This window comes from Bos indicus x Bos taurus, chromosome 15 (assembly GCF_003369695.1).
Source record: "Bos indicus x Bos taurus breed Angus x Brahman F1 hybrid chromosome 15, Bos_hybrid_MaternalHap_v2.0, whole genome shotgun sequence".
Taxonomy (NCBI): Eukaryota; Metazoa; Chordata; class Mammalia; order Artiodactyla; family Bovidae; genus Bos; species Bos indicus x Bos taurus.
Genome location: NC_040090.1, coordinates 41,096,387 through 41,111,233, shown reverse-complemented (window position 1 = coordinate 41,111,233; position 14,847 = coordinate 41,096,387). Strand labels below are relative to the sequence as shown.

At 37.0% G+C, this 14,847-nt stretch overlaps 1 protein-coding gene across 1 annotated transcript in view; it reads right to left on the bottom strand.

The window, feature by feature from the left end:
* Nucleotides 1-7,082: 7,082 nt before the first annotated feature.
* The window catches only part of IPO7 (importin 7), a 45,472-nt gene continuing 37,707 nt past the window's right edge, over nucleotides 7,083-14,847 (bottom strand). The window contains exons 20-25 of the mRNA XM_027563240.1: nucleotides 14,221-14,316; nucleotides 13,549-13,769; nucleotides 13,243-13,448; nucleotides 11,998-12,204; nucleotides 10,192-10,308; nucleotides 7,083-9,381 (exon numbers count right to left, since the gene is read on the bottom strand). Coding sequence (XP_027419041.1) covers nucleotides 9,284-9,381; nucleotides 10,192-10,308; nucleotides 11,998-12,204; nucleotides 13,243-13,448; nucleotides 13,549-13,769; nucleotides 14,221-14,316 — 945 coding nt within the window. The 3' untranslated portion in view covers nucleotides 7,083-9,283. The remainder of the gene's footprint in view (nucleotides 9,382-10,191; nucleotides 10,309-11,997; nucleotides 12,205-13,242; nucleotides 13,449-13,548; nucleotides 13,770-14,220; nucleotides 14,317-14,847) is intronic.

Sequence of the window (14,847 nt, the reverse complement as noted above, 5' to 3'; positions counted from 1 at the left end):
GCATATCTGAGGTTATTGATATTTCTCCCGGCAATCTTGATTCCAGCTTGTGCTTCTTCCAGCCCAGCGTTTCTCATGATGTACTCTGCATGTAAGTTAGATAAGCAGGGTGACAATATGCAGCCTTGACGTACTCCTTTTCCTATTTGGAACCAGTCTGTTGTTCCATGTCCAGTTCTAACTGTTGCTTCCTGACCTGCATATAGGTTTCTCAAGAGTCAGGTGGTCTGGTTCTAGCCGCCTTCAAAAACTATTAGTTTTTAAAAACATTTAACTCAGAATTTTCTGAAGAATTGGTTGATTTGGGCATGTTTGCACACCGATATAACTACTAAAGTATTCTATGTGTAGAAGAAACGTGGAAGGAATGCCCTGGCAGTCCAGTGGTTAGGACTCCGTGCTTTCATTGCTGAGGGCTAGGTGAGGAAACAAAGATCCCACAAGTCTGGTGGTTCGGCAAAAAAATTAATGCATTCAACTCTTAAAAGTAACTATGTCTAGGAGAAGGTGACTTTGAGTTACCAAATTATTTCTGGAATAGGTTTATTAATACATTTTCCCTCTAAATTTGTACAATTTTTAAAACACTGAAAAAAATCTACAATTCTTACACTGAGGGCTTCTCTGGTGGCTCAGCTGGTGGAGAATCTGCTTGCAATGCGGGAGACCTGGGTTTCATCCCTGGGTTGGAAAGATCCCCTGGAGAAGGGAATGGCTACCAGTTTTCTGGTATTCTCCGGTATTCTGGCCTGGAAAATTCCAAGGACTGTATAGACCATGGGGTGGCAGAGTCCAACACAACTGAACGACTTTCATTTTCAAACACTGAAGAATTTTGTCTTTTTTCTTAAAATGCTAAAGATTTTAAAAACAAGCTAGTCATTTGCTCTTCATTGGAAGCTGTGGCTGTTAGATGTGTCACTTGTCTTAGAAACTCTTGCCCCATTTGTAAAATAAAAACTTACTTCAGGGACTTTCCTGGTGGTCCAGTAGTTAAGACTGTGCTCCCAATGCAGGAGGCCTGGGTTCGATCTCTGATCAGGGAACTAGATCCCACATGTTACAACTAAGACCCAGAGCAAATAAATAAAAAACAAACTTCACAAGTGTTGATTGGGAAGATATATGAGAATGTAGAAAAAGGTAGCACAGTGCCCTTCAGAGGTACTTTTCAAATGCTTGATGTTACCTCTCTAAGTCTCACTTTAATGTTCAACACCGGTGGTTTCTAAGCACTTTGAAAACTCCTTTGAGATTCAGATGAAAGCTATGAAAAATATACTAAAGGCATCACAGTTTCATAGGGCTCATGGACCCAGAATCCTTGCTCTGCAGTATAAACTCAGTTAATCTCACTCGGCTTCTACACTGAAAACATTAATCAGAGCTTTATTAGAATATACTTTTAGAAGTATATGTTACTTAAAACGTTCCTTTCCAATCTCAGATATAGTTCTCAGTATGTATGCTGACTTAAGCATAGTGCTGATAATACTGGTAATGTTTTGTTAGTGGCTAATTGCAGGACTCCCATCATTTCAAGTTATTGATAGTAACTCCAGTATGTGCAGTTTGCCATTTTACCAGCTCTACTCATGGACCACTTGTTAACCCAATTCATTCATTCATTCGTTGTTGAATGAGTCGCTAAATCGTGTCCAACTCTTGCCACCTCAGGACTCTCTTCTGCCAGGCTCCTCTGTAGTGGGATTTCCCAGGCAAGATTCCTGGAGTGGTTGGCCATTACCTTCTCCAGGGGATCTTCCCTACCCAGTGATGGAACCTGCACCTCCTGTGTTGGCTGGCGGATTCATTACTGTTGAGCCACCAGAGAAGCATTCATTCGTTACATCTTTGAAAATAGCACCTGATAACTGAGCTCCAAGGTTATTAGTTGTGGTTAATGTGTTTGATTTTAATGGCAAGCTAAGAGAAAATAAACTCTTATTTACAAAATTTTATCAATTAAAGCCCTTGAAGATTCCAGGTGTTCCTTTGAAATTGGTTTCCTCCGTAAGATTCTAGCAGTCATTTTTGGCTTCTAATTAATTTGCTTAAATCTAAAATATAACATTCTAGACAAAAGGAAAATCAAGTTTCACTAATATACATAGTCAGTAGGTAGTACTTCAGCAGTAAAGAATAGTCTATAAATGAAACCATTGTTTTTAAAATGATTTTTATTTTTCTGAAAAGACATACTCAAGTCAAGGTGAGGGTTTTTTTTTTTTTTTTCAAGTGAAGCGTTTGTCTCCAAATAAACAGTAAGATTGATACCATTTTATAGAAAAGCACTAGGTGCTGTAATTTTGGGAGGAGGCGGAAAAAAAGATGGCTCAGTGTTAAATTTCTAATGCTGTATTACATTGAAATATATAACAAAGATGCAGCATTTACAGGAAAAAAATTTTTTTTAAGAATTCTTCCTCCTGCTATCCACCCTGCCAAAGTTCAGTGCCAGCTAGGGCTGTTTGATGGGGTGATGTGATTAAAAAAAAAAAAAGAGCAGTTAGCTCAAATAACTAAATATTGGCAGAATACAATCTCTAAGACAGTTTTCCCTATGTACGGGGATAGCTAGCTCTTACTTCGAAGAAGGCAATGGCAACCCACTCCAGTACTCTTGCCTGGAAAGTCCCATGGACAGAGGAGCCTGGAAGGCTGCAGTCCATGGGGTCGCTAAGAGTTGGACACAACTGAGCGACTTCACTTTCACTTTTCACTTTCACGCATTGGAGAAGGAAATGGCAACCCACTCCAGTGTTCTTGCCTAGAGAATCTCAGGGATGGGGGAGCCTGGTGGGCTGCAGTCTATGGGGTTGCACAGAGTCGGACACGACTGAAGTGACTTAGTAGCAGCAGCAGCAGCTCTTACTTAATGAATAAACATTGAGTATTACTTTTTAGAGAACTTTAAACAAACTTGAAACTGAAAACTGAAAATTGAGATACTCGTATATCAGAAAACTCACCATTTTAAAGTATACATGCACTTCAGTAGTTTTTAGTATATTCACCAGGCTGTTCAACCATCACCAGTACCCAATGGGAAACACTTTAATCATGCCAACAGAAAACCTACGCCCATCACACTCACTCCATTCCCTCATCCCTCCCCACCCCTGTCCCAGTGACTACTAATCTACGGATCTGCTCATTCCTGACATTTCATATATATGGACTTGTGTCTGAATTGTTTTCAGGGCTCATCCACTCTGTAGTGTGTAATTGCACATCATTCCTTTTTACTGTCAAAAATCTGATTGCATGGATATTTCACATTTTGTTTATCCACTCACCAGTGGCTATTTGGATTGTTTCCTGCTCTTGGCTATAATAATGCTAGTATGAACAACTGTGCACCAAGTTCTTGTGTGGATAGGCTTCAATTCTCTCAAATTATATATATATATATGTGTGTGCGTATACATATATATATGTGTATGAGTGGAATTTTTAGGTGACACTTTTCAATCTTTTAAGGAACCGTCAAACTTTTATACAACAGATAAGTATTTTATATTGTACCAACACTGTACAGGGGTACAATTTCTCTTCTTCCTCACCAATACTTGTGATTGTGTACCTTCTTGATTAAACAGGATAGTAGATAAGGAATACTGCATCATGAATTCTGATCTGCATTTCCCTAATGACTAGCATATTAAAAAGCAAAGACATCACTTTGCTGACAAAGGTTCGTCTAGTCAAAGCTATGGTTTTTCCAGTAGTCACGTATGGATGTGAGAGTTGGACTATAAAGCTGAGGCTGAAGAATTGATGCTTTTCAACTGTGGTGTTGGAAAAGACTCTTGAGGGTCCCTTGGATTGCATGGAGATCCAACCAGTCCATCCTAAGTCCTGAATATTCATTGGAAGGACTGGTGCTGAAGCTGAAACTCCAATACTTTGGGCACCTGATGCAAAGAACTGACTCATTGGAAAAGACCCTGATCCTGGCAAAGATTGAAGGCAGGAGAAGGGGACGATAGAGGATGAGATGGAAGGCATCAACCAACTCAACGGACATGAGCTTGAGCAGGCTCCAGGAGTTGGTGATGGACAGGGAAACCTGGTGTGCTGCTGTGCATGGGGTCGCAAAAGTTGGACAAAACTGAGTGAACTGAACTGAATGACTAGATATGTTAAGCATTTCCTAAGATAACTGGCCATTTATTTCTTTGGAGAAAGGTCTAATTGGATTCTTTACCATTCTTACATTGGGGTTTTCTTGTTAAGTTCTGCATATACTCAAGATTAGCAGATATTTTTTCCCATCCTGTGGAGTCTTTCCACTTTTCAAAAGTAACCTTTGAACCAACGTTTTGATGAAATCTAAATCATGTTTTTGTTTCTTGGTCTTTGGTGTTATATCCAAGAAACTTAACTAGTTCAGTCACCACGAGTTACACCTGTATTTTTTCCTAAGAATATGCCCAGCTGTCTCAGAGCCATTTTTAAGATTCTTTCCTACATTGGTTTTGGGACCCTTGTTGAAAATTGTGCATAAGTATGTGCTAAGTGACTTCAGTCATGTCCAGTTGTTTGTGATCCTATGGATTATATAGCGCACCAGGCACCTCTGTCCATGGTATTCCCCAGCAAGAATACTGGAGTGGGTTGCCACTCCCTCCTCCAGGGGATCTTCTCAAACCAGAGATAGAACCTGAGTCTCCTATGTCTCCTGCATTGGCAGGTGGATACTTTACCACTAGTGCCACCTAGGAATATGAAAGTTGCTCAGTCGTATCCGACTCTTTGTGACCCCATGAAAATTCTCCAGGCCAGAATACTGGAGTGGGTAGCCTTTCTCCTCTCCAGCAGATCTTCCCAACCCAAGGATCAAATTGGAGGTGGATTCTTTACTGGCTAAGTCACAAGGGAAGCCCAAGAATAGTGGAGTGGGTAGCCTATCCCTTCTCCATCAGATATTCCCAAGAATAGAACTGGGGTCTCCTGCATTGCAGACAGATTCTTTACCAACTGAGCTATGAGGGAAGCCCCTAGGAAGCCCCTGTTGAAAATCAATTGACAATAAACTTAAATGTTTATTTCTAGACTCTCAATTCTATTCCTTTGGTCAGTAGAAGGTATCTATCCTTGGGAATTCCCTGGTGGTCAGTGGTTAGGACTCTGTGCTTTAACTGCCAAGGGCATGTGTTCAATCCCTGATTGGGGAACTAAAATCCCAGAAGCCAGAAGTTACAGCAAAAAAAGAAAAAAAAGGTTACCTATTCTTACTAGGTGATGGCTCAGTGGTAAAGAACCTGCCAACCAAGCAGCAGACTTCAATCCCTGTGTTGGGAAGATCCCCTGGAGAAGGAAATGACAGCCCACTGCACTGCAGTATGCTTGCCTGGGAAATCCTATCGACTGAGGAGCCTGACGGGTTACAGTCCATGGGGTGGCAAGAGCCGAACATAATTTAGTGACTAAACAACACTGTAAATGTAATTTTCTTAATTTCACTGCTGCTGTATAGAAATACAACTGTGTATTTGTATATTAATCTTATGCCTTGCAAACTTGAAGTCATTAGCTCTTTGTGTGTGGATTCTTCGGGGTTTTCTGTGACATCAGTCATCTGAGAATACATTTTACTTCTTCCTTTCCCACTGGATGTCTTATTTCTTCCTCCCTAACTGCCCTGGCTAAACCCTTATTGAAAGATTGAAGGCAAAAGGAGAGGACGAAATAGTTAGATAGCATCACTGACTCAACAGACATGAATTTGAGCAAACTCGGGGAGAGAGTGGAGGACAGAGAGGAGCCTAGCGTTCTGCAGATCATGGGGCCAGAGTCGGACACAGTAGCAATGGAACAACAATAAACAAAACCCTATGTACAACGCTAAACAGAAGGGGCAACAGGGGCATTTTTGATCTTAGGGGGAAGGGTTTTTACTCTCATTATTAAGTCCATTAGTTTGAGCCTTTCTTTCAGATTGAGGAAATTCCTTTTTGAGTTTATTAAAAGGATGTTAAAAGGAAATTTTAAAAAAGACTCTGGTAGGAAGCACAGAGTCGGACACAACTGAAGCGACTTAGCAGCAGCAGCAGCAGGAAGCACTTAAATATAGGATTCAGATACCAAATATAACTGACAAATTTCTACCTATCACCCGTGCTCTAAAAAAAAACTAAAGGGGGAATTACCTCTCAAAAAGTTACTTAAAAGATATTCCTCTCATAGTAACAAAATTCTGGATTTCTATTATATCTAGTTTCCGTTTGTAAAAACCACAGGCACCGAAGTAAAATGCTATTACTGCAAGGGTGGCCAACCTCATCAACGGTAAAACCTCAACTTCAGAAGGGATCAACATTCACCAAAACTTAAAATTACATAGAACAGAACTGACATTTTTATAACCAATGTTTTAATGTAAGTTTAGGTCATTTATTTCACAAGCACTTATGGAATGCCTACTATGCTTAAGCCATTGTGCTAAATCCTCCCAAAGACATGGTGTATATTAATATAATCCCTAATAACTTTTTCTAAATGCTTGCTTCAGGGACTATATCTGGAACTGAACATAGCCACAGCGCTGTGGTATGGCCACCCCTGCTCTACACTCTGGTCTCTTCAAGAGGTGAACATAGCAGTCATTATCCTGGTAAGGCATGTAGATTAGTAATCACCATTCTGTTACCTGCAGAGAAATAGATTAACATCTTTTATTTAATACTGATAAACGAATAGCTTTTATAAAAATGGATGGCTTAGGTTTACAAAAAAGTGAAGATTTTATGCTAATGTCAGCCATTAAAAAAGACATACTGAAACCCAAACAAAATCAGAATTAACTTGTATAAATTAAAAAATAAGTTATAGATTAGTGAAACTGTGGGAAATGCTGTATGTTAAAGAAATAAATAAAATCCACATGCAACTAATTACAAGTTTATAAATACTACTCTCAAAAAGTTATCTAAAAGTCCTATAACCTTATTTAAAAACACTGATACATTATCAAGATTCATAATCTATAAGAAACTCTAATTTGATGTTATATTTAAGGAAATACTGAAAATAATCGAGGTATATTTGATGCATTAGAAACTACCATTTGAACAATATTTAATATTAAATATAGTTTAATTTTAAGGTCTTTCATTTCAGTCAAAAATTCATAAATGTAGATTAGTTTGGATTGTATGACAGAGGAGACAATAAAACTTGATCTCAAAGACATGCCAATACATTTTCTTGAAACAAAATCTCAGCAACCGAGAATTTTCATACTGTGCATGGAAATAACTAAAACCTTTATTAATATGGTTTCCAGTAACAATGTGAAAATTGAAATTATCAATTCAAAGAGCAGTGAAATTTGAAATTTAAAAAAGTAGACTAGATATTAGGTAGGGGATAAAAGGTAAAGGAAGACAAAAATGTTTAATACTATTCAGCACTTCCCCTCTGTACATAATGTTGCATATATACAACTACCCCATTTTAATTTTATGACTTTTATGTAATAATGAAATCCCCTGAAGCAACCTAGGGTTTACAGATGGTGTTCAACTTGGGGCGAAAAAGTAGAAACACACTTGATTAACAATTTTCACCCACACATTTCAGATAAACATTTTTTTCTTTTTTTGCCAAGATTTTCATAGTAAATTCATAAATATAGGAAATACTTTCACTCCTTCAGTGTTAAAATAGAAAACCAAACAATGCCAACAGTAGTGGCTTAATTACTGGCATACAAGAAAAACACAACACCAATGGGTTTTCATTATGCATTTTAAATAATATGTGCATTTGTTTCATTTTTACATTTACAAATTTTCTAGTCTGTTATAGACAACAGCACTCAATAGTTTTGAATCCATTGAGATGTTGCTTTCAATTTGAAATATTGTGTGTATACATGTATATAAAAAAATAACCCAACGTATGACTCATCTGACAGATGTTCAAGATCAATAAAAGCTTATTTTTGAACATGCAGTTAGAAGAGAGGGAAGCAAGCCAACCTCTCCATGTTGTCTTGTTGCTGGCTTGTTTTTGCAGTGGTATCAACAGTGGTTTTTGGAGGGAACCCTGTGCCTTCAGCCTATCAGATACCAGCATCAACAAGAGGGGCAGAGGAGATGGGAAAGGGAGGTGGGCAGGTGTTAATGTCAATTTTAAAAGTGTGCATTTCCTATTCTTTCTAGTTATAGGATAAAAATAGATCAATGAGGAAAAAAATTATAATTAGAAAAAAACTGCAATCAAATCAAGACATAAGAGCCGAATTAAGTTCTTTTAATAGATTGCATATATAGATGTTTAGTCATACTCTTTGATCAACTCTTTAAGAGTAGAACTTTATATCCAATTTACATGCTTCAAATATCACCTTTCCTCTTTGTTACAGTAAGGTCTTGTACCCAAATATCCACTTGTACACTGAGAGCTTTAAGAAAAAAACAGGACACAGAGGGAGTTGCCATTTTTAGCAGCAATGAAATATCACTAACCCCTTTTAACATACCGAATTCAAGTCACTATCAGAGGTGAGTGCACCACAAAGTCACCAGGTACAAAATTGCTAATTCATTTTTAAATTAATAACTTGAAATTACCCCTGCCCCCCACCCCATTACATCCCATCTTTTTATAAACAGCAAACATTTTGCTATTTTATACATAGGCTAGCAGGCTTGTTTCAATATGAAAGTGCTAATTCATTTACAGATTTTTTTTTAATCAGTTATGTAGTGCTACAATAAATGTCCAATAATCTACATAGGAACAATCTTTGATGAATGAAAATGATGAAGATTGAATAAGGCTATCCATTACCTTATCTTATTTACATATAAAGAATAGATACCCAATGGTGAAGGAGAGACAGAAATTGGACAAATACTCATAGGTGTAAAAATTACATCTACCTTTGAGCTTATACTGTAAATGAGACATTTTAAATAGTCCTGTAGCCCATGCCTATTTTTTTCCTCAGAAAAAGAAAAGCTGCCTTCATGACATCCCCTCCTGTTGCAGATTTCCACAGTGTCACTTGAACTTTCAGTCAAATCCTTACTTTCTTCAAAAAATAAAGAAAATACTCCCTACCCCCCAAGTTACCTCCCTCCCCGGCCAAAATCCCTCTAGTTTCATTTTCAGTGCCAAGTTGCATGATCAAGTCCCACCTTCTGGGGTTTCTTTGTCCATCTATTGATCAATTAGTTTAGAGTAGATAACATGAACCAGTTCTGGAACCGCTACTAGGAGGAACACAAGCTCTTCACTACAATCACACTGCAGGAAGGAAAGTGGTAACTCAATTCATCCCTGGTGCCGGGCCTCCAAAATTGAAAGAACTTGGCACGACTGGAGCACTGAATTTGTATCCTCCATGTTTCTCAATCATTTTGGATTCTAGAAAAACAAAAAGTAAACGTTTGGTAGAGCATTCGATCAGCTTACTACTTTGGAGAACAGAAGGAACCAACAGACATTAACAACAGCTAAACCACCAATATTAGCCAGGAAGTTCCAAACTTTGGTCTCTGTTCTCCCTCCATATGTAAAGAAGAGAAGTGTGTAATATGTAGAGAAGATGAACTCTCCTGTATGCTGTAGACTTCTTAGGCAATTTTTACTTCCCATTGTTTAAAAAGAAAAATCTTTAAATACCCTATTTTGAGTCAAACAGTGAATCAACAGATCCAAATCCAAAGGTAGTAACAGCTAATGAATTTACTGCAAGCAAATTCAAATATAAATACTTTAGAAAGGAGGTATAAATACTTCCTTTTTTATAAGGAGGACCCTCGCTGAATATAAAACTAGTCTTACTCACAGTTATTAAGACCTACAAAACTGTTAGAATGTGTATTACCTAAAATATCCTGTATTGAAAAGCATTTATATATCGTTAAGCATGAAACGTTTACTGATGAAAAGAAATGATGTATGTCTTTAATATACTTTTAAGAAACGGCAGTTTTCAGAATTTTCCACTATCAAACCAGCCTCATGAGGTTTAGCAACCTTATTATAGTCTTCAACTACACTTAAAATTAAGAAATTGTGGCCAAAACCAAAATTCATCTCATTCCTACAGATTGGAGTGAATTTCTTATCACTTCCAACAACTGTAGCTTTTACATAATTTAAATCACCAAATTTAAATTTTAAAGCTGTATCAAAGTTATTAATTGCATTAAAGAGGGTCAAGTAACATACCATGGGCTGCTCTTCTTTGATCAGCTAGAGTCGCTATATCTTGTAACTGTTTTCTTTGTTCTTCATTAAGACCATGAGTCAGAGCCTGATACCACACAGGATTACGATTTTGTATAGCTATCAAAAAGAAAACAAGGTAAAAAAGAGCGGTAAGAGTCCTGGTAGTTCTCTACTATTCTATTCCCTCTACTCTACCTCCAGTACTGAAATTCTGATCTCGTTTATATTTTCCCAATAATTACCTACAGTATTTTAAATTGTTTGTGAGAAAAACATACAGGGGAAAAAGCTATGGTTTAGCATTATGCCTCAAAAATCTAATCATGCTCAAAATCCTCACCGTTAGTAAATAGAGCCTAAATCAGTTGTTATCTAACAAGTAACAAAGTAGGGAAACTAGAAATAAAGTTAACTCAAACTCCTTAGAAGATTCAGAGTTAAAACAACTTAAAAATGGACACATTCCCACATTCTAGATATAATTCTCAAACTCCTACATTAAAAAACAAAACCCAGAAACCTTAAAAAAGAGATGAATGGTACAAAGTAAATTATTTTTTTCTGCATTTCTTATTCAAAAATCTTTCTTAAATATATGTAGTCTTTCCATAGAAAGGTACTCTGCAGTACTCACATATTTTTATATTATAGTCTAAATAATGGTCAAATACAACCCGTAAGAAGGAATAACAAAATTTCCCAGCATATCACAAGACCAGGTGTTAAAAATCTCACTGTTTAATGAAAACACGCACTAGATAAGTTGATATATAATGGTAACAAGTCTAACTATATATGTCTGTGTTTCAATTAGCTACAGAAAGGGGTTTGTGTGGATGGTGAGTGAGTGAGAGAAATGTTCTCTATAAAGGCTTTCCACAAAATAAAAAATTTTTACAGAGTAATTCCCAAGAATGAAAACTCATTTCCTCATGATATTCTACTTTATTGCCTTTACTGTGCATGAGCCTTCTATTATAAACCATCATTTAGGAATTAACATGTGTTTAAGTATACAAAATACACAGTCAAGGACAAAAGCCAGTCAGTTCTTGGCACTTCAATCAATTTTAACAGCCTGCCACATAGCACCAAAACAATTACTTGCATTTCCGCAAGCTTGCATCAAAACTGCTTTGTCATGGGCTTGGAAGATTAATGCTTTGCTTATCAGAGAATTTATTCTACATCAAAATTCATAATGTATAGGGATGATAAACTAGGAAAGTAGTTAACTGGAAGGAAAGGAGGTTCAAATATAGTGTCAATTTAAATTTCTTAAGCTAGGTTAAAGAATACTGATGTTGTATTTTGTTGAAATCCAAGTAAATGATTATCAAAAACAAAAAGTGGCACCTAGCAGTCTATAGCCACGCATTGTGAAGCAGGAGAAAAGAATAAAGATTCCCAAGACTATACATGTAAAAAAAATGGTCAAATTCTCAGATAGGTAAGCACAGGTTTAGCCAGGCGGAAAAATACACAAACACAAGAAACATAAGGGTAGATACTTCTGGGGAAACCTGGGAGGCTACAATGAAGTATACAATTTTCCTATGATGTGCCTATTTCAAAATTATGGTCTAAATAAAAGTAAAATAACAGGATGAGGAAAATACTCTGAATGTCTAAGGCAATAGGAGAAGTAACTTTGGTTACTTTGCCTAACAATCCTAAATCGTATTCTAGTTTGGGTTTGATATACACCAATCTCTTCTTTAGGGGGCAGACATAAAGAAGAACAGTTTGATTCAGGAAAATGGGTCATATGGAACTATCTGAATTACATAGAACAAGTAAACTTACTCTGAAATATAGCTTTAAATATCTGATACTCATCAACAGGGTTATCTTCATCATCAATGATTGTAGAATAGCCTTCCAGGGCAGTTTCTTCAGCATCATCTTCTTCCCAATCTTCCTCATCTCCATCTTCACCCGCCTGCTTAGCCAGAATCTCTAAATATTCTTGTCCATCTTCATCAATATCATCTTCATCACTGCCCAGTTCCTCTGCCAAGTCATAAAAAGGTGCTCTTGTTAACACTGAAATATTCTGTTACTCATTTTAACTCACTGACAATGATCATTGTTGGAAAATCACAACTGAATAATTCAAGGGAGAGTTCCAGGAATTGGTGTTTAAATACACATTCAGCAATAAATAGAAAAAAATTCTCACAGAAATCTAAGAAAACTACCACAATTGTTAATAATCTAGATTCCAGTATTCTAATATTATATATAGATTCTAAAATTGGAAAATGGACTGAATGAGAGCCAGCACTTGGCATGCTCTGAACCTTATGGTATTTACCAAACCAAATAAATACCAATAGTAAAGCAACAGTTTGTTATTTCCACAGGAATACCTTTTATGAGATTTTTTTTAAAAGGCTGGCTAAAATAATATATGATAAAAGACAAAAATGGCAATTATCATATTTTGGAACCATTACAATAACTTAAACAACATCTATTTTTACTCTTGTGGTCTGTAGTATCTCACAGGTGAAATGTATTAGATGCTCACAAACACTAAAAACCCCACACCAAAAATCATTTTTTCCTGCTGCTGCTGCATCGCTTCAGTCATGTCTGACTCTCTTCGACCCCCACAGACGGCAGCCCACCAGACTACCCCGTCTCTGGGATTCTCCAGGCAAAAACACTGGAGTGGGTTGCCATTTCCTTCTCCAGTGCATGAAAGTGAAAAGTGAAAGTGAAGTCGCTCAGTCGTGTCTGACTCTTAACGACCCCATGGACTGCAGCCTTCCAGGCTCCTCCATCCATGGGAGTTTCCAGGCAAGAGTACTGGAGTGGGGTGCCATTTTTGCCTAGAACTGCTTTATGTAATGGAGATACAGCTCAAAGTTCTGCCCTCATGGACCTTACACTCCAGTGGGAATCTAGTAACAGTCTATGAATGAATGAACATGTAAATATTTAGCTATGATCCCACATTTCATTAGAAGAAGGGCTAAAGGAATAAGTCCAGTGATATTTCTAACTAGGTAATAAGACTGGCTTCCTACACTGCAAATCCCTTACCCGTTTCATCATCATCTTCAGCTTCATCGTCATCGTCACTGTCATTCTCGTGTTCTGCATGGCAGGCATAAGCTCTTTTTAATCCATTAAATAAAAGAATAAAAGCTGGCAAAATCTGTCCAGAAACCTGATTTAAAACTTGTGGTATTTGTTCCATATCAATAAGAGCACACAGGCCCAGAACACACATCTTTCTGTCGTGAAGCCTGAAAAAAATAAAATAAATATTTTCTTCTTTTCCTTAAAAAAATTTTGCACAGTTCCTCACAAAGTTATATAAACAAAGACCCAGTACATGTCACTTACCCCAAGAAACAATCAACATCATTAAGCCATTGTGTAATAAAATGATTTGTAACTGGTTCAACATTATTAGGGAAGCGAAGATTTTCTAAGGTATTGAGAAGTAGGTGTGGATTGTAATACAAAGCTGCAATGGCAACTTGCAGGCACATTGTTCGAAGTTCACTTGTCTTCACCTCTCTCGTGAGCCTCTCTAAAGCTGCTTCCACAAATAAGGGAATACACTATAGAGAAAGAACAAAACATTTCAAAACTGTCAGTAACAGCAGGCATTAACTATCCTAACCATATTAATTTTCTGGTTTCCTCAACTAAACCCTTTTCCATTAAATGATCCAATAATTTTTATTGCTGAAGCATTTCAGTGGGAAATCCAATTTTAGAGAAAAATCAGTCTTCACTGATATGAAAGCCCCACCACAAGAGCAATCATGGATTCAAAATATTCCTACTGACTAACCTTACTGTGGTAATCATTTTGTTTATTTCCATACATATTAAATATATGATCACTATTAAATATTGGTTAAATTTTAAACATTTTTAACATGTTATCTTGGTGTCATAATAAACAACATACAATATATATATATAACAAATGCCCAAAAACAAAAAGCGGAAGGAAAGATTCCTTCTCTGAATCCTGCAATCTGAATCATTAATGGCTTCACTGACCTGGTCAATGCCACGCCCTTTGCACTGCAGAATGATGACCTCTAGCAATTTTGCTGCATGACACTCTGCATCTTCTCCTGCAACTCCTGTAAGAACCTGATCAACACAAAATATAAACTGCAAGGAGGCGTCTCAAAACCTTTAAATCAGTCTGTAACTGCTTAAGTATTTAAGAGAGTCTAATAAATAAATATGAGTGATTGCACAGACTACAGTCTAAAGAACTGTAAGGATTTGGAGTTGTTTGTAACATTGGTCCAAATAATCAAAGGCCCTCCCCTGTTGTGCCATTCTGGACTGTAACAAGTTGACAACCACTGTGTCTAAAAAAAAAAAAAACACTGGCAATGGATTGTGAGATGAGCAGGATGAAAAGACAGTCTGCTGATGGCAGAAGTTGTCCCCAGAGAAGAAATAAAAGCATGTAATTCACATGCTCATTAGCACTAGAGGAATCAAAGGGTTAAGGATAAGTGTTTTAAAATTGGAGTATAGATGGCATAGCTATCTCTGTTCCTAGAACATCAACATAAACAATTAGCAATAAATAATAACATAACTAGAGTATTCTGCAACTAAGTGTTCAGAAAGAATGAGGATGACAAACACATCTAAAAACTTCATGGA